This window comes from Cydia amplana, chromosome 16 (assembly GCF_948474715.1).
Source record: "Cydia amplana chromosome 16, ilCydAmpl1.1, whole genome shotgun sequence".
Classification (NCBI taxonomy): domain Eukaryota; kingdom Metazoa; phylum Arthropoda; class Insecta; order Lepidoptera; family Tortricidae; genus Cydia; species Cydia amplana.
This window is the reverse complement of record NC_086084.1, coordinates 11826130-11847471: the sequence shown is the minus strand read 5'-3', so window position 1 is coordinate 11847471 and position 21342 is coordinate 11826130. Positions and strand designations below refer to the sequence as shown.

General features: G+C 38.8%; 1 protein-coding gene across 1 annotated transcript in view; it reads right to left on the bottom strand.

Annotated features, from left to right (window-relative positions):
- LOC134655125 (aldehyde dehydrogenase, dimeric NADP-preferring) overlaps positions 1 to 21342 on the bottom strand; it is a 57135-nt gene that overhangs the window by 816 nt on the left and 34977 nt on the right. Inside the window, exons 6-10 of the mRNA XM_063510585.1 lie at positions 14360 to 14590; positions 11130 to 11333; positions 7459 to 7574; positions 3887 to 4022; positions 2124 to 2274 (exon numbers count right to left, since the gene is read on the bottom strand). Coding sequence (XP_063366655.1) covers positions 2124 to 2274; positions 3887 to 4022; positions 7459 to 7574; positions 11130 to 11333; positions 14360 to 14590 — 838 coding nt within the window. The remainder of the gene's footprint in view (positions 1 to 2123; positions 2275 to 3886; positions 4023 to 7458; positions 7575 to 11129; positions 11334 to 14359; positions 14591 to 21342) is intronic.

The window sequence follows — 21342 nt, the reverse complement described above, 5'->3', positions numbered from 1 at the left end:
GACTGAAGCAACTCTTAGTTTAAGTTTAATATTTATATATATATATATTATAGCAATTTTAATTTTATATGGACTTATTGTCTGAAATAAAGTGATTTTATTTTATTTATTTATTTATTTTTAAATGTGACCGTAAGCTACGAGTCAATAAATTTAAAAATATTTATAATTAACGATCGTTCTAATGATTTAAATACATCTTTAAAGTGGTACCAAATATCGGGTACTGTATTTGTGCGAATGGCAACTCCACGCTAGATTTTTTTTCTAACTTTCGTGCTATCTTTTTTTGTATATTAAAAACTAGTTATGCCTTGATAATCATTGTACCGAACAATCATATGTCGATAAGATACGCCTTGTTTGATTTAGTATTGGCATGCTTGATCTAATACTTCCTTGTGTAAATCACAAAGTTAATTTGACCAAATCTTAATATAGGTAATCTATTAAGTAGAAGTATCATGGTATGGTCCTGCCGTAATAAGCAGGAATGTCAATGGGCTGGAATCGAACCAGTGGCTTAAGCTTTCGCGGCTGACGTAATAATAAAACAAAAGGTTTACTTTTATAATATTTATTGTAATATACACAAGTTATTGGCCAATTTAAAACAATAACAAGATTGTCTTACAACTTTAGTTGACTACATTTTGCGTGAAAGTTAAGTATTCTTACCAACAATAGATAAATAAAACTAGCAAGAATTTATCACAAAAAATCGATTAGAGCAGCGGTCGGCAACCAAGGGCCACATAGTAGTTAACGAAGTTGACGCGGGCCGCACTTTGTTAATATTTATGACTTTATCAGACATTGTCGTTTGTCAATATTACATATAAAATTGCCAGGGAGGCTCGCGGGCCGCAAGTGACAGGTTCACGGGCCGCGGGTTGCCGACCGCTGGATTAGAGCCATATGTTTAAAAGTTTTTTTGTATGTTTTTGTAACGTAAGTAAGCGAATTGAAAATATGTTTCGTTAAACCTACCCAATAATACTAAAAATAAGCGAATATACATAATAAATGTGCTTTCTTATTTTTTACATAAAAGCAATATATTTTAACACTTTATTGCTCAACATAGAGGATCTATACAATGTATAGATTGTAATTACAAACGTTATCCTTCAACAACATTTAATCGTCTGTCGTATTATCAATTTTATCAATTGAACAACGTCTGTCAACATTTAATCATTTGTAGTATCATTCATTGAATGTAATAGCACAAGAAATGGAACAAATTCGATTTATATAAAATTGATTATTGACAGGACAGATTTAAATAGACGGTGGCAAACGAGCATAACTGGTATTGAACTAGCTATATCACTTTAGGGTGGGGTATACCGGCTCAAATGAAACGCGCAACAAATATTAGCACAGTTGCCCAACGAAGGAGATACATGGCATTGAGTTTTGCTGGGCCACGGAAGTATAACTAAAAGCGGCGTGAGCTCTGCGACCAAAAAGGGTGATCGAAAGAGAAGTCAAAGTCAGTACAGTGCCATTTGGTTCGGCTGTGAAACTAGGGGCATGTATATATTTCTTAGACTTTATCTCTCTATTACAATAAGTGTAAGGCCTGAGTAGACGCTCGGAGCGTTCGGCGGGGCGTGCAGCGTGGCGTCGGGGTCAGGAGTAATTTGAGCAGCGTGCACTAAGGCCGCTCCTATACGTTTGCATTTGTTTAACATGCACGCCGCGCACCCCGCCCCGCTGCACGCCCAACTCAAGCTAACGCTAAGTGTAAGTGTAAGGCCTGAGTGGACGCTCGAGTTGGGCGTACAGCGGGGCGGCGCGTGCGGCATGCATGTTAAACAAATGCAAGCGTATAGGAGCGGCCTTAGTGCACGCTGCTCAAATCACTTGTGAGCCCGACGCCACGCTGCACGCCCCGCCGGACGCTCGAGTTGGGCGTGCAGCGGGGCGGGGCGTGCGGTGTACATGTTAAACAAATGCAATCGTATAGTAGCGGCCTTAGTACACGCTGCTCAAATCACTTGAGAGCCCGACGCCACGCTGCACGCCCCGCCGAACGCTCCGCTTCGAGCGTCCACTCAGGCCTTACACTAACAGTTCGCTTGTGAGGGTAGGTACGGTAACCTTTACTTCTTTACCTTGTTCCAGGCCACGATGCCGTAGGTAAGGCCGGCGCCGAGCGCGACGCACAGCAGGTAGGGCAGCGCGGCGAGCGAGGGCCCGTGCCGCTTGCGCATGAGCGCCGTGATGAAGTTCAGCTTGCCCTCGGTGTACGGCGGGTAGCGCCCGCTGGAACATTATTACCATTTTATTTCAATAGGTGTTGCGAACGCAACCTTTATATTTGTATAAAATCTCAATACCTATATTCCTAATGCAGTAGCTAAACGCGGCCGTCGGGCTCGGCTAGTATTCGGAAGCTTTTTCTTAAGCACCAATAGGAGCGCTCCACATACTTTGTATCGCGGCCAATTAGAGGCACCTAAATTTAAACCACCTTTTGTACTATTGAAATTATGCAAATCACTCTCTCATCAGCCTTCATACAATAACTACACCACTTCTACATTTAACCGTTTTGGCAAGAACCCTTGTAAACCAGTACCTTGGAAAATTATATCAGTTCACTAAGAATTGAAGAGTTTTATTTGAGTCGTCGAGCTCCTGACCTGCACGGCGGCTACAATAGGGATGTTGACACATGTTGAATTTTATAACAAAATCTAGTAAAATAGATAGCAAACGAGCAATTTATCACAATAATGTGGATAATAAAATAAAATATTGAAAAATTACAAAAATACAGGACCTGAAAGTTTCAAAATTTAAGTTTTTTTTAACTTCCAAAAACGATAAAAGTAAGGGTACCATTCCTTACATTTCACCAAAAAAATATTGTATAGCGACTATATACATAAACGCAATATTTCACCGACAAAAACGCAATTTTCTTGTTTTGTCCATACTACAACGTGGGCGATGACGTCACGTTTTGTATAGGGCGTTTCGCGAGTGAAGTGCGACTGTCGGACTTTGACTACAATTTCTGACTTTTGTGTTACTTTAATTCAATGGGTCCCATATAGACATTTGATCCTAAAAACAAACCCGATCGATTGATACCATAAAAAAAAATTAGTCATGTAGCCTATTTCACGTATTATATCAGGAGGGATGCGATTATAGGGTATTTTCCTGTGTTTAAAATACATTAATTCACACCATACATGAAATAAAGCACCAGATAATTATTAGAAAAACATAGCAATTTTTAAGCACAACTCCTATTTAATAAATCGGATAGAAATATAAAAAGTAGGCGAGTTGACCGTGACGTCACGATGTATAATGTTTCATATAAATTCAATATTATTCATCCAAATCGTTTTGACAGTTCTAAAAAAGAAACTGACTTGACTAGTAGGGGAAATACCCTATTGTATGCGGTTCTTCAGAAGGGAGTGTACAGGTTTTTAACACATCATTCACTGCCAGGAACCCACCTGGTGAGCGCTCGTGAACTTTGCTCAGATGCCGGACAACCCGCTGGGCGGGTTGTTTTATACGCAGCTATAGACGACCGGTTTCTCGGGTAGTGCGCCGTTTTTTGTCTGGCAGTGAATGTGTTAAGGTGACAGTCCATTTCCAACCGCAGCTGCACTACTGTTCATTTTACTATGGATATTGACAGTAACAGCGACGCGTTCAGTACCAGTAGTGCAGCTGCGGTCAGAAATGGAATGTTACCCTTAAGGAGTCGGCAACGCGTATGTGATACCTGTAGGGTTGCTGGCTTTTTGAAGGCACACTTGTAGTCCGATCCTCAACGCGAGAAGAGACATCCATCTATGGGATAATATGTAATATTCTTGATATTTTGGTTCTATAAAAATATACTCACGAAGCGAGCTTCTCTCCGATGGGTGAGAAGTTCTTGATGAGGCAGCTCTTCTTGTGCGTGAACGTGTCGAACGTGGCCTTGCCGTGGTACGCGCCCACGCCGCTGTAGCCTACGCCGCCGAAGGGCAGCGTCTCAACTGCAAATTCACCCTTATTATACACGAGTTAAGATATATTATGGATTGAAAGCACACGAAAACTGGAGTCAATTTCAGTTTAACGTTTAACCGGCTAAGGCCCACTTGCATCATTCCACTAACCCGAGGTTAAGCGGTTGAACCGTTAACCCAATGTCAAATTGTACTGGTAATCACGGTAACTCCAGGTCCAACCGGTTAACCCCGGGTTACTGGAATGGTGCGAGTGGCACTAATTAAAGATTTTAGATTTCATTGTTAATACCACAAACCATATATTGAACTGGACGCAGCAAATGCTCACAATTCGTGCATCTTTTAATTACTCGGAGTGTAGGTGTCAGGCACCTAACACAGCTCGGTCGATATAAAATAAAAGCTATTTCGTGCAATATAAAATCCTTGGATTATAATTAATGATGAACCCATCAAATTCGAGAGGTCTAAAATACTATTTGCTGAAGACATCGCGTCGATAGGAAACAAAAAAAAATTCCATACATAGATTGCTCTCGTAACGTCATTGAAGATATGAACTATCGATGCGCGGTTTTCATACTGTTGAAGTGTTTCAATCCATGTTCTGTGGTCAATAATATAGCTAAAGTTCTGTGTAAATTTAAAGCAAGTTACAGTTGTGCCATTATGCCATAAGCCCAGAAATAATAAGAGGCACAAAGCGGCGCAATTTTGATAGTTAAATTACGACAAAACGGACGGTGACGTACAACGCCATCTAGTCAATTTCTACAGGTACTATGCGCGTCTTAGTATTCCTTTGCCTATGGTTGTGCTTAGCATGCAATTTGTTAGTGACTTCAGGTAATACATGTACAAAATAATCATGTAGGTACCCACAACCTACATAATATAAGCGACTACTTCTAATAGCAATAGATAAAGAAAGAAAATAAATTTACTCAGGACGATTATTAGTTTTAAAATAAAACTCTTTATTTAAAATTAAAAACTAGGGTTAAATTGAATTTTAAAAAACATTTACACCCCGAAGTTTTTCTATCTGTTATTAAAACGTGATTAAAACAGATTTCAAAAAGTATGGTATTTATCTGTGAGCCAATAGTTGTCTGAAATGAAGATTATAATTCATTCATTGATTGAAACCTTATCTATCTAAAAAAAAATTAGGTTTTCAACACTTTCCATTTTAACAAAACCCATTGACATTGCCACACATTGAATAAGGTGCAAGTTCCAAACCTCCCATGTGCATGAGCGTGTCGTTGACGCACATGCCGCCGCAGCTGGTGCTGTCCACTATGGTGGACACCAGAGCCTTATCCTTGCTGAACACGTACATCGTCAGGGGCTTCTCTCTAGCAAGCAAAGGAGGAGTCATGCGCTGCCACCGTGTCGGGCGAGGTTGAAAACTTACTTGCTTAACACAGAGGGCGCCTCTTCAGATAAATGTACGGATATCAGGCTTTTAAGCCAACTCCCAGAGGCCTTTATCAGACAAAAAACGACTTTGATTGTTTAAATTTACAATTGAATTTTGATTGTATGCTAATTCGATATAGCCTCGATGAGCGAGGATTGCTTGGTCACATAATAAAAGTATAATAGTGCAGAATTTTTGAAACTTTCTACAGTTGACAAGTTTTGCGTTATCAAACGTCACGGACCAAAATGTTTGATAGCACACAAAACACTAATCAGGGGGCCTAACGCGAAAACCGAAATTCGCAAATGGCGGGGATCTTTCTCTTTTACTTTCTTTCTTTTTCTTTTTTCTTTTTCTTTTTTTTATGAAGGCGTAAATAGAATGACAGAGAAAGATGCCCGCAATTTGCGAACTTCGATTTTCGCGGTTATAGCCCAGTGTTTTGCTATGATAGCATGAATCTATTCTATTGTTTTGATCTTACAAGAAAAGGTAACCTCTGTATTAAGATTGTGTAGTTTTTAACCTCATCGCGTTAGAGAGTAGAATGACTAAAATAATTAATTTAATAGGAGTAAAAAAATGAAACGTTTAGTGTACAATGTTATTTTTTTGATTGGAAGCGTTTATCATCCACTCTCTAAAGCACATTTCTGGTGTGGCTGGTATGCTAAGCAGAAGATAATGTTATATTTACATACAATTGTTATTAAGTAGCGTACTAGGTCATATGTTTAGTTCTACTCTATTCATAAGAATTATTTGACTACGTATTAATTATACAGAAAATATCTAGCTGTCAGTTTATACAATATACTTATAAACTAGCGTTTAAATTTAATTAAAATGTAACATCAACCAAACTCGTACAAGGTTAATGTGACTTTTAAACTATAACAGTAAAATACACTTACAGGTATTTCAAAGAAGTACCTATATGCTTGACAAATGTTTTAAAGCCATGTTTTCTACCTTAACACAAATAAAATTCAATACAATATTTTAAACACGCCGCCTAATCGTATGCTGCTTGTAATAATTACTTTATTTTTATTACAATAAGGTAGAAAATCACACTTAAAAATTCAGCCGTCAAGTACAAACAATATATTGCATTGCACCACCACCTAAAACATGAACCACAACCTAGAGAACCTACACCACTATATTAGCAGGAATGTGCGAGCCTAGCCTCCACCATAGAGAAAAAAAAACATAGATTGCTCACTCCATACATCAGTTTTAGTACCAAAAACACTATTAGCATCTAGCATCGAGTAGCGGAACTATCAGTACTGCTACATCTATTGTCAAGTAACAGTACTGATAGTTTCGCTACTCGATGCTAGATGTAGACACTGAAATTAATAGTCTAACTGATGTATGGAGTGAGCACTCTTGTCTTACTATATTTCTCTATGCCTCCACCGTTATTATTATAGATATGGACAAGCAAATCTGGCCATTACCTATACTGGCATTCAAAAATACGGCATGAAAATCTAATGAAATAGGTATAAAAGGCCTTTTTGCTATTGTATTTCATTTTAAAGAATGTTAGGAATATTGAGCTAGTTTTACGGAAGATGTAGTCACAGGCAACTGAAAATAAAACAGTATTCGTTGTAAAATATGTAGCAGTATCATTTCAACATGGCATTTACGGTTGCCTATATTTTGTTGTGCTATTGCATATACTCGTATTCTTAAAAACCAACGTTATACAAGCAGATTGCTACATAACACGTGGCACTGTATAAATATTATAATATGAGTATACTAATCGTGTTATAATAAAGAAGTAATAAAAATATAATAGATATTTTTATTACTAATCATGGGTTAAAGTCGTAAACCTCTTAAACCCAAGGAAACAAGAGGTTTGCGACTTTCAGTCGACAAATCAGCTGTTTTTTGCATGTCTCTGTTCAGTTGTCTACGATATGTCTACCAAAAAGCGAGTTTACACTATTGAATTAAAAAAGGCCTTCTATCATCTACTTCACGAGTTCCCGCCGAGCCAGTTCTTACCGCCGTAAAACATGATCGTGTCGTTGTAGGCCAGACTGCCCGAGCGGGTCTGCTCCCTGAACAACTTCTGAATGTTGCCTTCCGTGCTGAACACGTAAAGCACTAGGGGGTGCTCCCTGGAACCGGCGATGAACACACGATGACAACACAAGAAAACGTAACACATGGTCAGTGGCGGATTTACAGACTTAGCCGCCCTAAGCCCCAGGCCCTGTAGTAAGCACTAGCAGCCCTTTTCTCAGCACCCTCCATAGACTAGGAATCCTCTAGACGGAGTGTAGAACAATTATTTCATGAAACCGATGCTGCCAAAAATACTAGGGTGCGGGGGACGAGGTGAGCGAGTCCCGTGCCGTGATTGGTCCGTTCAAAGACACGGACGTCACACAAAGACACTTTGACTCGAAAATGGAGTAAAACTACCGTATATTTGTGGCAGAGGGGGTAGCGCTACTATTCTCAGTCTAGAGGATGTCTTGTCTGTGGCACCCTCATATAGACTGCCGCCCCAAATATCTGGCCGCCCTAGGCCCGGGCCTACTCGGCCTTCAGGCAAATCCGCCACTGCACATGGTTCATGATTCTGTAATCAGGTGCCTATTTCACTGCGCTAACCATTGACAACTGACACTGACAATTTTCTGTACATTTCCGGGTTGACGAGTGGCAAGGGAAGTAGGCAGAGACGTAGTTAAGTGTGGCCCACCGCTCCCTATTTTGTCGGTTTTCGGACGATTAATCGCTCGAGTAGGGCAGTGTGGCCGGACCGGGCAACATCGCAGCAGCGCGAGGAGCATAGTCTGGCCGAGGTATAAGGTCAGTACGAGTATGTCGCGTCAATATACTTGTTGAACCAGAAATGTACGAATTGTCATTGCCAGGTGACAATTGTTACAGTGGTGAAACAGTAACCAGGATAACAAGTTATGGTTGTGGAAATAACCCTCTCGACATGAGACCCAGCATTAAGCCGTAGCGACGTATAAGATGATGATGACATTTCTAAGTACCTAATATTGCTCAAGGGGCTCAAGGTTTACGAAATATTTTAAAGGTATTTTTGCAGTGACTTTTCCAAATTTTTGTCTGCATTTCCAACATTTCCGACAAATTCTATACATACTTGTTAATTTAATTGGTATTATGAATACGATTTGAGAAATTCTAAATTACTCTAAAACATTCCAAACTTGGATCATCATGTCTAACCTAATCAGTACGAAAGAGTACCCTACATTATATAGTCAAGCCAACAAACAAATTATTCGTATCGTTACTCCAGTTTAAAAGTAACTGACATAGTTTACTATTTATGTATTACTAGCGACCCGCCCCGGATTCGCACGGGTTAACAAATTATATATAAATCTTCCTCTTGAATCACTCTATCTATTAAAAAAAACCGCATCAAAATCCGTTCGTAGTTTTAAAGATCTAAGCATACAGACAGACAGACAGGAAAGCGACTTTGTTTTATACTATGTAGTGATAGCGATGATGTTTTACCACTGCATGGTAATGTGCTTCTATATTATTCGTTGAGTTTTTGACTTTATGTCACATTTTTTTCATTTTAAATAATCCACCTATACCTACATCTAAACATTTTGTGTACGGTCACCACAAATGATCAGCAATTATTCGTGGTATTTTTTAATTTCAGCTAAAGTTGCAAACTTAACTCCATGTGAATGATAAGGGATTTGAGTTTTTAGCTATAAACACCTAAACTTGCAAACCGATAGAGACTATAGCAGACTCTATCCTCGTGCCGCCCAATGTACATTAGGTTGTACACTCAGCTACGAACTACGATGGAATGTCAACCTTCATTCAAAACAAAGTACCATTTCATTTGTCTCGTAAATTTTTTGAACATGAAATTCAACCTTTTAAAATACAACTAGATTCTAACTTCCTTGGCTATAATTTTGTATGGTGGGCGGCACGAGGCTATAGTCGGCTGTACTCGTGCCTATGACAGAGCCATACGTATTAATAAGTATGGAAATCAATTGCAGCCGTCATACATCCGGACTCGAGGCGACAATTTAAAACAATGACTATGATAAAATCGGCCTTCCTCCATGAATAATCAGATTCAATGATACAATGTCAAAGACAAAAGTAGCTATTATGCCAATCAGTACTCAATGTACATATTTGCTACATATGTAACTTATGTAAGTACAAAAAAAAACAAAGATATGAAAAAAATACCAAGGCGCATTTACATAAAATCTGCATATACAATGTATTTATTTATACCATGAACGCGCATATAATATGAGACGCACGCGATTTTAATATCAAGAGAAGACTCGGGTAATATTTTAGCTTGTTATGTTCCGTAGCTACTTTTGTCGCCAACTGTACGAAACTCGCGTGACGTACTTTGAAAATGGTATCCGATGAATTCCTTTATATAGCTGGTCAACCAAATCTTGTCAGTAAAAAAAGGCGCGAAATTCAAATTTTCTATGGGACGATATCCCTTCGCGCCTACATTTTTCAAATTTGCCGCCTTTTTCTACTGACAAGATCTGCTTGACCAAGTATAGTAATGGCTTGAAAATTGTAATGTTTCTGATACGTTTGGAAGCCCATTATATGGAGTTATCTTAATGGAAACCTCAAAACAAATTTCTGAGATGAGTAATCCACTTAAAACGAAGACACGCGTATTGTTAAAATAATTGGACGTAATGTATCCCAAAACGGTAATTATACTCAGTTATTGTAACAATATTTATCATATTTTAACAATTTGTTACTCCTTTCAATCCTTTTCTAAAACATTACGTTTAATTACAAGAACTGTGTACAACGGAAAGTCCGATCAGAAAACAAAAGAAACCCCAAAAAACAAATGAACTTCACCCACATCACATGAAGCTTGATCCACACGACTAGTCTATCTTTGTCCCTTATCAAATCTGACAGTTCAACATGACAATCAAATATAAGTCTTACTCATTGAAAATAGAATACATGTTTGAAGCGCCGCATTTGTTCGCAAAACCAGGCGTGTCTCACTCCGCGATTTCGTCGCTTTGCTACAGGCAGCTAAAAGTACATCCGTTCGGCCCCAATTTTGGGGAAAGCCATAAGCCGCGCGTGGCGCTGTCGCCAACTAGCGGCCATATCTGTGCTGATCATAACAGACGCGTTTTGTTAGAGAGTGATTCTTCTGTACTTAGTACCAGGGATGTTGCGAATATCCGCATCCGCAACCGCGGAACTTCCGCATTATTTTCAACATCCGCATCCGCATCAAATCGATGCGGATTTAATGCGGATGCGGATGTGGAACAGGTCGGTACAGGAACGTCTTGCATCGGCGTAAGTGCTAGACTGCTAGGTAATTTAGTCATTAACCAAAAAAACCTATTAGAAATGAGCAGTCAAGCGTGAGTGGGACTTAATGTACGAAACCCTTGGAACGCGAGTCCGACTCGCACTTGGCCGGTTTTTTGAAATAAAAATTACTAAAATGTAATATTTGACGTTTTTTATGGTACTATCTTGACATCCGCATCCGCATCCGCATGCGCGGATGTGAGCCTTTAAAAATCCGCATCCGCATCCGCGTCCGCGGATGTCAAAATATCGGCATCCGCAACATCCCTGGTTAGTACTATTATTTATTCTGTGGCAAAGCTAGTATGTACCTCTCATTGATGAACTTGATGGCTTCATAAGCGTTCTGCACGGGCAGGATGGGCAGGATGGGGCCGAAGATCTCGTCTTCCATGATCTTGTCGGTTCCCGTCACGTTGGTGAGGATGGTGGGCGCGATGAACCGCTCCTGGGCGTCGTAACTACCGCCGATGGCTACCTTGTCTTTGATGGCGTCGACTAGGGCTTGGAGGCGGCTGCAATATAACGAAACTACATAAAAAAAAAACTGTTTATTTTCAAACAACAGGTTAGTTGTACAATCTCAGTTACGATCTCTATATTTGGAGATTATTTAAACTAAGCTTAGCCTTAATTATATGTAAACTTATATTGTTTTGTTACAGTTAGTGCTTACGTGTTAACACTAGTTATATCTTACTAATTCATAGTTATTCTTACTAATCATCTTATTAATTCATGTTAATCAGTGCTTTCTTAAGTGTACTCTTTGCTTTATCAGGATATTAGGTAGGTATATTGACCAGAGCCTTTTCCCATATTCATTGGTGCTATTAGGTATTTTAAAGTATGGTTCATTGGTTAGGGTCCGGAGGTGGGAGGGTCTTTTATACCTGTCCATTCAACCAACGAACTAGAATAACTCCAAAATATTCCACTGAAATTTGAACCTAAGTTGTAGGAAATAGAGTTGATTTTGCGTTGTTTGAATTGTAACGTTGCACGTACATATTTTAATTATAAGCTTTAATTATTTTATTTTTACACCTTAAACTAATATAATTTTAACGAATTAACTTATTTATAATCGATTATAAATTATTACGGCATGAATTATTATTTTACATTTTAATCTTAATTAATTATTATTTTAAATTTTACTAATTATTTATTTATACACTTTTATTAATGAATTTTATATTCACATAAATTGTCTTATTCTACTTTACTATAGTAAAGTAAGACTAAATAAACATTTTGATGTATAGTTATAATCAAATTATATTAGGTATTGCATGTATACTCGGACGTTCACACTTTATTCGTACCGACTGTACTCGCGACCGGCCTATTGGCTGACGTCATGGAAAGATCTAGAAGCCGGTTGCGCGAGCGCAGCCCTCCCGCCGCTGTCCGCGGAGCCGTGAGTCCGCGCCAGCCACCTTTGCATACGCACGTACCGCCGCGCACACGGAGCCTATCCGTGTCGTCTCGCGCGCCGTACGAATTTTAACCTTTTTAATTTAATTGAGGTGTGCGCGGACACCTTATTAATTTATAAATTTGCTCAGCGACGTTTTCGCATATTGCGATTCCCGCACCCACGTATTGGTAAGTGCAAAGTGTTGAACGTTTCATTAGAATAAGTAGCTTTAGTGTTAAAGTAGTTTGTTATTCGATTCATATTAATCGCAAAACCTAAATTTAATCTTACGTTCTATTCCATCTTTTGCTAAATGCTTTTAGCTCCAGAATGAACTAGCAATTTCCTTTGTTCTCGTAGTGGCGGGTACGAGTAAGTATGTGTACGTACCCTCCTACTTATTTAAATTCACTTCTTTGTTCTTTGTTCTTCTTTCTTTCTTTACTCTGTGCTTTTCCTTCGTTTTTGTAACTCCGCTCTGCTTGTGAACACAAACACGCTTTCTGCTTATGGTGCACCGGCTTCCCCATGGTCCCATCATCATCATCACAGGGTGTTCACAAAAGCAGAGCGAGCAGGAACACCTTACTAAGACATCTGGAAATCCACAGGGTGCGTCGGAACATTTTAAATTCAAGACCGTCGGCCGACAAACACCATCACCACCTCGACGGCAGGGTTGGAGCCATAGCCGTTCGCCCGCCGTCGCCCCTGCTCCTCTTCAGCGCTGTCGAGTGACACCCACCTGCTGCGGACCCTCGACCAGCCAGGGCAGTACCGGATCTCGGGTGCAAATTTAGACGGGCCTTGACCACCCACGACCCTATTCAAAACTTAGTTTTTTTTATTCAAATAAATACTTAATTTGTTAACGAGTTGGTAGTACTTCTTTTACCTCCCCTACCAACAGGGACGTACTTCCCCCTTAACGTTACAGAATATTGAACGTAACAAAACAAAAGCGACTCTGTTCCAAACATGGTTTAAATTACATCGAACTGAATAGGTACTGTAGTTAGGACCTGGGCCTTAGGAGGATAGAAGTCTGACTAGAGCCAGGCGTGGCTCACTCCGCAATTTCGTCGCGTCGCTACAAGTACACGCGGCCTACACCAGTTTTGGTGTCTAGGAGTAGTAATTGCCGTATTGGCCGCGCACCGTTACGGAACGGACGCCTTGCGCACATATCTCTCGTAATAGACGCGTTTTGTTAGAGAGTGAACCTTATTTACCTAGTATTATTATTTATTCTGTGCTAGTGCTCAAAAACTTACAGTAGATGGCGCTCTGCGCCTCCCTAAAGGCGTATAAACAAAAGGAAGGAATCGTAGAATGCGCACGTTTCTTTTTCCACTTTTTCTTTTATTATTTAAAACAGTTACAGTCAATAAAACATATAACTTGAATCGTACCTAAACAATAAAATTATTGTAGGTACTGTAATTTGTAAGCAGTACTAAGTAGCAAGGTCGGTGAAATTCATAATTACATGATTATGCTGCGACGTGAACCTGTCAGACACGTGTAAGTAGAAGAACAATTGACGATGAAAACATAGGTACGTACTATACAAAACCATTAAGAATATGTATAAACATTACAGGACAAAAAAAAAACAAAATATGTACTGATTACTGAACATTTACAAAACTAACCTATCCTCTAGCCCAGTGGTTCCTAACCTTTTCAGTCCGGTCACCCCTATGACTAACTAGGGAACCTGATTTTACCCCTCGTCCCAATGGTAATAAAAAAATAAAACGTGTACGTTTGTTGTATTGTTATATTAGGTTAGCTTATTACCCCCGTAAAATATCAGTTTAGGAACCACTGCTCTAGCCTCTCTAAAAAGGTATCCCGTGCTATTCTAATTTGAGTCTTTATTTTCAGAAATCAAAATTGCATTTGTATTGGCAAGTTTTGACGTCTGGGCGGCTAGAGATTATTCAAAAAAATATTACCTGAAATAGACGGGTATCGCGAAATTTATTTTACTTTTATTTACCGACGTTTCGACACAGGTTTCACTGGTCGTGGTCGCGGCTAACTATGTCCCAGAAAAATGTCAAAACAGAAATTTGTGCAGCTACAACGCGAAAGTTTTAAATATTATGTTACCTGAAATGCCTGCTGTTCACGATCCTGCATAGATCCGGCGACTTCTGCGGGTCTTCTCCGTACCACTCCTTCAACACTTTCTTGGCTTCAGCCACGAATTTGTCCTGGATTTCCTTGGTGCACAGTACGTAGTCTGGCGCGATGCATGTCTGGCCAGAGTTGATGAACTTGCCCCAGAGGATACGCTTCGTGGTCACCTCTAGGTTCGCTGTGCTGTCGATGTACACTGGGCTGTAGAAGAAAAAAAAACTAAAAATGTTACATAGTAATTAATAATTATGATATGCCGAATGACTTGTGGGATAAAATAACAAACAATTGGATTCCACATCAAACCCGGGGTCGCGGCGTCCGTTCCGTGTGCGGCAACGCACGCCTGCTCGCGCTTGCGCCACCTAGCGGTCATATCTGTCGTAATAGACGCGTTTTGTTAGAGAGTGAATCTTCTGTACCTAGTACTATTATTTATTCTGTGGCTTCGGGGAGAATTAACCTGGCGGCGAATCGCCTCTTATTATCATCAATCATGCAATCATTTATTCATGTATGCAATAATAAATTATACGTCCAATTTATACATAGAACATATCCCCTGATGAACAAAAACCCGCCTCCTTTTGTCAAGTCAGTTAAAAATATACACTAACTCGTTATAGGACTATTAAGGATGCAAATTGCCGGTTATTAGGAAAACAACACATTCGGGTAAACTGTCAGTTTAACGTAATTGCTTCTTAGCGCCACTTGCACCATTCCACTAACCCGGGGTTAACTCGTGTAACCTGGAGTTACCATGGTTACCAGTACAATTTGACACTGAGTTAACGGTTTAACCGCTTAACCCCGGGTCTATTTGTCATTCAGCATTGGATAATGTATATGCAAGCAGAATTTTTTTCTTGAGAGAAGTCATATAGTTTTTATAAATGATGTCTAACTATAATTGTCTTTTTGACAGTTTAAACTTCTTTTTTGGGACGCGTCACATTCCAATACTTAAGAAAATCAACAATATTAAGGTTTAAGGAAATATTTCCTTTTAAAATATGTGCTAGGTTCGAGCGACGGGTGTGAAAAACTTGCAGTTCTTCTGTTGTAGAGCGCTACAAACAACATACAGTCACGCTCCGTGATTGTTACGCCTAGGGTTCTAGCTAAATTGGCCATTCATAGCGTAAGTATGGAACAACCAATTTAGATAGGACCCTAAATGGCGTAACAATCCGGTATGGTGACTGTACAATAATCGTTAAGTGTAACTGTCTATAACCTCTTGCCGCCCAACTCGAGCGTGACGGGCGTGAGGTACTTGGCGGCGGCGGCGTTCACGATCTTGCCCACGTTGGTGCCGCCCGTGTAGAAGATGTAGTCGAACCTCTGCTTGAGCAGTTCTGTTGTGTCTACTGGACCTCTCTACTACTTACAATATACGATAAGTTACCTCTTGCCGCCCAACTCGAGCGTGACGGGCGTGAGGTACTTGGCGGCGGCGGCGTTCACGATCTTGCCGACGTTGGTGCCGCCCGTGTAGAAGATGTAGTCGAACCTCTGCTTGAGCAGTTCTGTTGTGTCTACTGGACCTCTCTACCACTTGCAATATACGATAAGTTACCTCTTGCCACCCAACTCGAGCGTGACGGGCGTGAGGTACTTGGCGGCGGCGGCGTTCACGATCTTGCCGACGTTGGTGCCGCCCGTGTAGAAGATGTAGTCGAACCTCTGCTTGAGCAGCTCTGTTGTCTCTGCTGGACCGCTCTACCACTTACAATATACGATAAGTTACCTCTTGCCGCCCAACTCGAGCGTGACGGGCGTGAGGTACTTGGCGGCGGCGGCGTTCACGATCTTGCCCACGTTGGTGCCGCCCGTGTAGAAGATGTAGTTGAACCTCTGCTTGAGCAGTTCTGTTGTGTCTACTGGACCTCTCTACTAGTGATGGGTAGGACATCAATTTAAAATGAGTTTGTATGAGTACCTCATTTTCTAAAATGAGGTGTTACAATGTCTTACTTCAAATGAGGTGAGGTACTAGCATATTTTCAGCGTCGACTATTCCATTAATTCCAACGGCGACAAAAATATTTAATGTATATACATATTTATGTATTCATCACTTCCTTTATAAATAAATAAATAGTAACATTTAATTGGAGAGCAATTCTGGAGGTTAAGAATATAACTTTTAGGAGAAAGATAATCAATCTATATTAGTCCAGTCAATGAAGACGAAATAATTAAATTGATACGTAAGTTAAAAAATAAAAAAAGTTATGGTATTGATGAACTTCCACCCGCCTTAATAAAAAAATGCGATGTTGAACTAGCAGCCCCATTGACTAGACTGATAAACCAATCGTTTAACGAAGGCGCTTTCCCAGAACTACTCAAAATAGCTAAAATTAAACCAATCTTAAAACCAGGCGGTACTGCAAATAATCCTAATCAATACCGACCTATTGCTCTGCTACCATCTGTGTCAAAATTTTTTGAAAAAACTATGGCAAATCGATTGTATAACTTTCTCGAAAAATATAATATCTTAGACCCAAATCAACACGGATTTCGAAAATGCCATTCAACAGCTTTAGCAGTATACAAATATATAACACATATTTTAGAGAACTTAAATATAAAACAATATAGTATAGGGCTACTCTTAGACATGACTAAGGCATACGACAAAGTATCCCATGAGATCTTACTAGCTAAACTCTACGGCCTGGGAGTACGCGGCATGGCCCACAAATGGTTTCAATCATACTTACAGAATCGGAAACAATACGTCCAAATAGATTATTACGACCATCAGAGCCGTGAGATTACGAGCGCAAACTCTCAACTACGTCAGACCACTTGCTCCCTCCCTCAAGGCAGTATTTTAGCCTGCACCCTATTCTTAGCGTACATCAACGATCTGCCTAAAGTTTTAGATAAAAGTACAAAATGTGTCATATTTGCAGACGACGTCTCTTTGCTATTTAACGCTACGGACAGTACCGAAGCCAACCTAAAACTTTCGACCCTCTTACACACTGTCAAAAAATGGCTTGCCGAGCATAATTTAGACATAAACCTACAGAAAACAAAAATCATTCAATTTAAACCGACACAGAAAAGACCATTAGAACTAGAACTACAAATAAATAACAATACAATAGAAGAGGTTAATGATTTCAAACTATTGGGTATAACTATAGATTCAGGGCTAAACTGGAAAGCGCACGTCCAAGGTCTTAAAACAAAAATAGTCAGATTTATTTACGCTCTTGGCATATTAAAAACAAACACGGATTTTGAGTCGGCTTTATCGGTATATTTTGCATATATTTATTCTGGCCTCCGATATGGCGTACTTCTCTGGAGTGATAGCACAGACGCCAAAGAAATATTCATTTTACAGAAAAAGTGTATACGAATCTTAGCGAATGTACACATTCCTAACAGCTGCCGGCCTCTTTTTATCAAATATAAGCTGTTGACACTACCCTCAATATACATAATGGAGGCTGCACTTTTTGTCAGACAACATACAGAACTATTCCCACCGAAAATCGATACGTATAAAACTAGAAGCCAATATAGAAATAAGCTGTTAGTGCCAAGATCTACCTTAGCTATGTATAAAAAAGGACCGCAGTACAAATGTATACAAATTTTTAATAATATCCCTAATGCTATCAAAGCCGAACCAGATGACAAAATGTTTAACACTAGACTAAAAACCCTGTTAAGGGGACGGTATATGACGTTTTCGATTTAGACCTCACTTTGTGCAATCAATTTGTTCAATGAATGATTAATAACTGCATTAAATTATACGTAAATCTGTTCACGAAGAAGCCGTGTACCGGCTCTTCACGCCATAATATTTTTTATTTGCTGTAATTCTCTACAAATCGACACTAAAAGTGTCCAAAAATCTAAATATGGAGTTCCGTTTGAGCAAGACGCATTACAGTTTTGTCTTTGACAGTAATTGAGTTGTTGTGGGATTTTGAAGGCTAGATAACTAAACTACCAAATTATTATCTACTTATATTTTTACTCACAAATACAACACAGAAATTCAATCCCAAATGTAAACTTTCGTATAATTTCCATACATTGACGACATCACTCAAAACTCTACTTCGAGTCAGATGGCCGCTGGCCTTGGATCGAAGCAGACGTGTACTTCGTCGTAGCTCGTTTTTGACATTATTATAGACATTTCATCATATACGCATACGAAAATGTATACCAGTAGATAAATTGTATTTCATAAAATAGGGTAAATAAATATAATCACGTCGAGCTCGAGTCAAATTTTAAATGTGAGTTGTTGTTATTTACGGGTCGTAACGGTCGAAAACAGCAGTAAATTATCCTAAAACAATACGATTACAATCGAATTTAAGTAACTTGTCCCTTCAAAACCCGCTTAAAATGAAAAAAAGTTTAAAGACTCGTTTTACTGATTGGGATTGATTTTCATTATGCTGGTATCAATTTTGCGTCATTATAAAAATGTATAATATGACTTCTGTACGTCAATGACTTTTGATGTCAATTAATTGTAATCTTGTATTTATGTTAGAGAATATTATATGTTCATTTAAATATTACTCATCTATTAATACGAAGCGTAATTCGTTTAATACCTAAAGACTTGCAGTGTCTACACCTACTTTGTTGACGTTCGTTCCGTCTATGTATGCGATTACGTAACGTGCTGTTCTGATAATCTTCAAGAATCAAGATAATTAATAACGGCAAGATCAGCATTTAGTACCAGCGAGCTTTGCGGATTTGGAGACCGAGATGAAGCTTACAGGCCAATATCGCTGCGGCCCGGCCTGCTTATTGTTATGTGTATAAATCGAATGTTATATAAATTTACTATAAAAAACAATGTTTTATTTCAATGACATTCTGTGCGTAGAGGTATGTATGTTTCGGTGATTATAAGAATTATGTCCACACAATAATCGTGCAAAGCAGAGACTGCATTATTTCTTTACGGTATAAGCGGTAAGGAAAAACTCATTGGTATCCTGGCTCGTACCAATGAGTTTTTCGGAACTTATGTACGAAATATCATTTGATATTTACCACTAGCTTTTCGGTGAAGGAGGAAACATCGTGAGGAAACCTGCATACTCGTAGTGGATACATTTGCGAAGAAATGGTGGTGCAAAGCTGTGTGTGAAGTCCCCAATCCGCATTGGGCTAGCGTTGAGATTATTGTCTATACAGGGTGGTCCAAACCTTGACGTCCAAAAATCGTGGGCTATCAGAATGTACCCATGTATGTAGTTTTCAAGTTATGATTTTTTAAGCTTTTAACTTTTCCTATGAAATTCCGGGGTTCCCATACAGAGTGGCTGAAAAATAACTGCATTCCGTTGCCAGGGAGGTGTTGGGATTATACTGAGCAACTTTTATTATTGGACTAACACCGAAATCGCGAAAAAAAAATTGGTTTTTTATACATTTTGGCTAGTCCATTTTCTATGGAAGGGTAATTTTTTTTCGCGATCTAGTAAGTAGTTTTTTTTTAATACGTCATAAATCGCCTAAATACGGAACCCTTCATGGGCGAGTCCGACTCGCACTTGGCCGCTTTTTTCTATAGTACATGGTACTTTTTTATGGTGGCTATTGTTGTCAGATTAGATATTTTGCCCTGAACAAATCATCCTGAACCAATATAACAAAAAAAAAAGTTGATAAACAATCGTACATCAAAAGGTACGGTTTTAGTACGATGTACGCTGCGTACAAAAAAGGTACACAAGGTCCACAAATAGTACGTAAAACCGTACTAAAAGGTACGATCTGGCAACACTGCGTTCTACGCTGCGCGGGGTTCATTGCCGCTCCTACCGCCGTAAGTGTAAGTACAACTACATCATCAAGGCTACGATCGAAGATAATCAGTTCAGCACTGAAATAATAGCGGTGGAATACCAGTATAATATTTAATTATTTATTTTAATTTTATAAATTTAATAGCAAAATAAATAGCGAATATACGATACTCGTACAAGTAAATCTGTAAAGATCTTAGGGGTACATCAGACGACATATATTATTAAATTTTATTTTGTCCGCCTTAAATAAATTTCCACCCTGCCGAAACTTTATTTATTTAAATTTCTAATTGAATTGATTTTTCGCCTTATGAATAACCGTATAGAGTAGTAAATAACATTTTACATCTGACTTAATGACATCTGGGTTTATTCGGTTTAACTTTACAAAACGCGTATCTCGACAAAGCCGTAATATGCAGAAAATAGTTAACAATCAAATGAATTAAATTAGAATTTAAATACGTCACGTGTGACATGAACAGACAAGGAAAGCAAAATTAAATGTATTGTTTCTCTTTCTTCTTTCAATGGAACGCTTTTCCTAAAAGGAGGCCACTAAACTCAAAACGCTATCTTAAAAAAAAACTTGATGGGTCAGTGACCTGTCCCAGTAAAGTGAGGTAGTGTGCGTGAAGTGCGCTTGTGTGTGAAATGGGGTAAATTGACAGAATCTGAAAATTTACCCACCTCTACCGTCACCTTAATAGAAAATTGTTATTACACAGTCAAATCGTTTCTCGAAGATAATACGCTAGATAATAAGTATGACATTAAATTAATTTAGGATTTTATTATTATTTTTTTTTTTTTCAATTATAGCTTGACCTACTAGTACCAACAATAAATCTACTATTAACTATACGATTAGAAAAGACGTCCGGAAAATAAACTATACTATATTTTGACAAAATAATTCCATTAATTATTTAATATTCCAATTTATTTATTGACATTATAATCCTGAATTAATTTATGTGACTATGTAGATGCTATTTTATTAAATAATTGGTAACTTTAAATGATTATGTTATATAACCTGATAGAATCGTATAAAGTCCTATATAACTGTAAATATAAGTACCTACTATTGTGTGCCCTTACAGGGTGTCATGAACTGGCCTCTTAAAT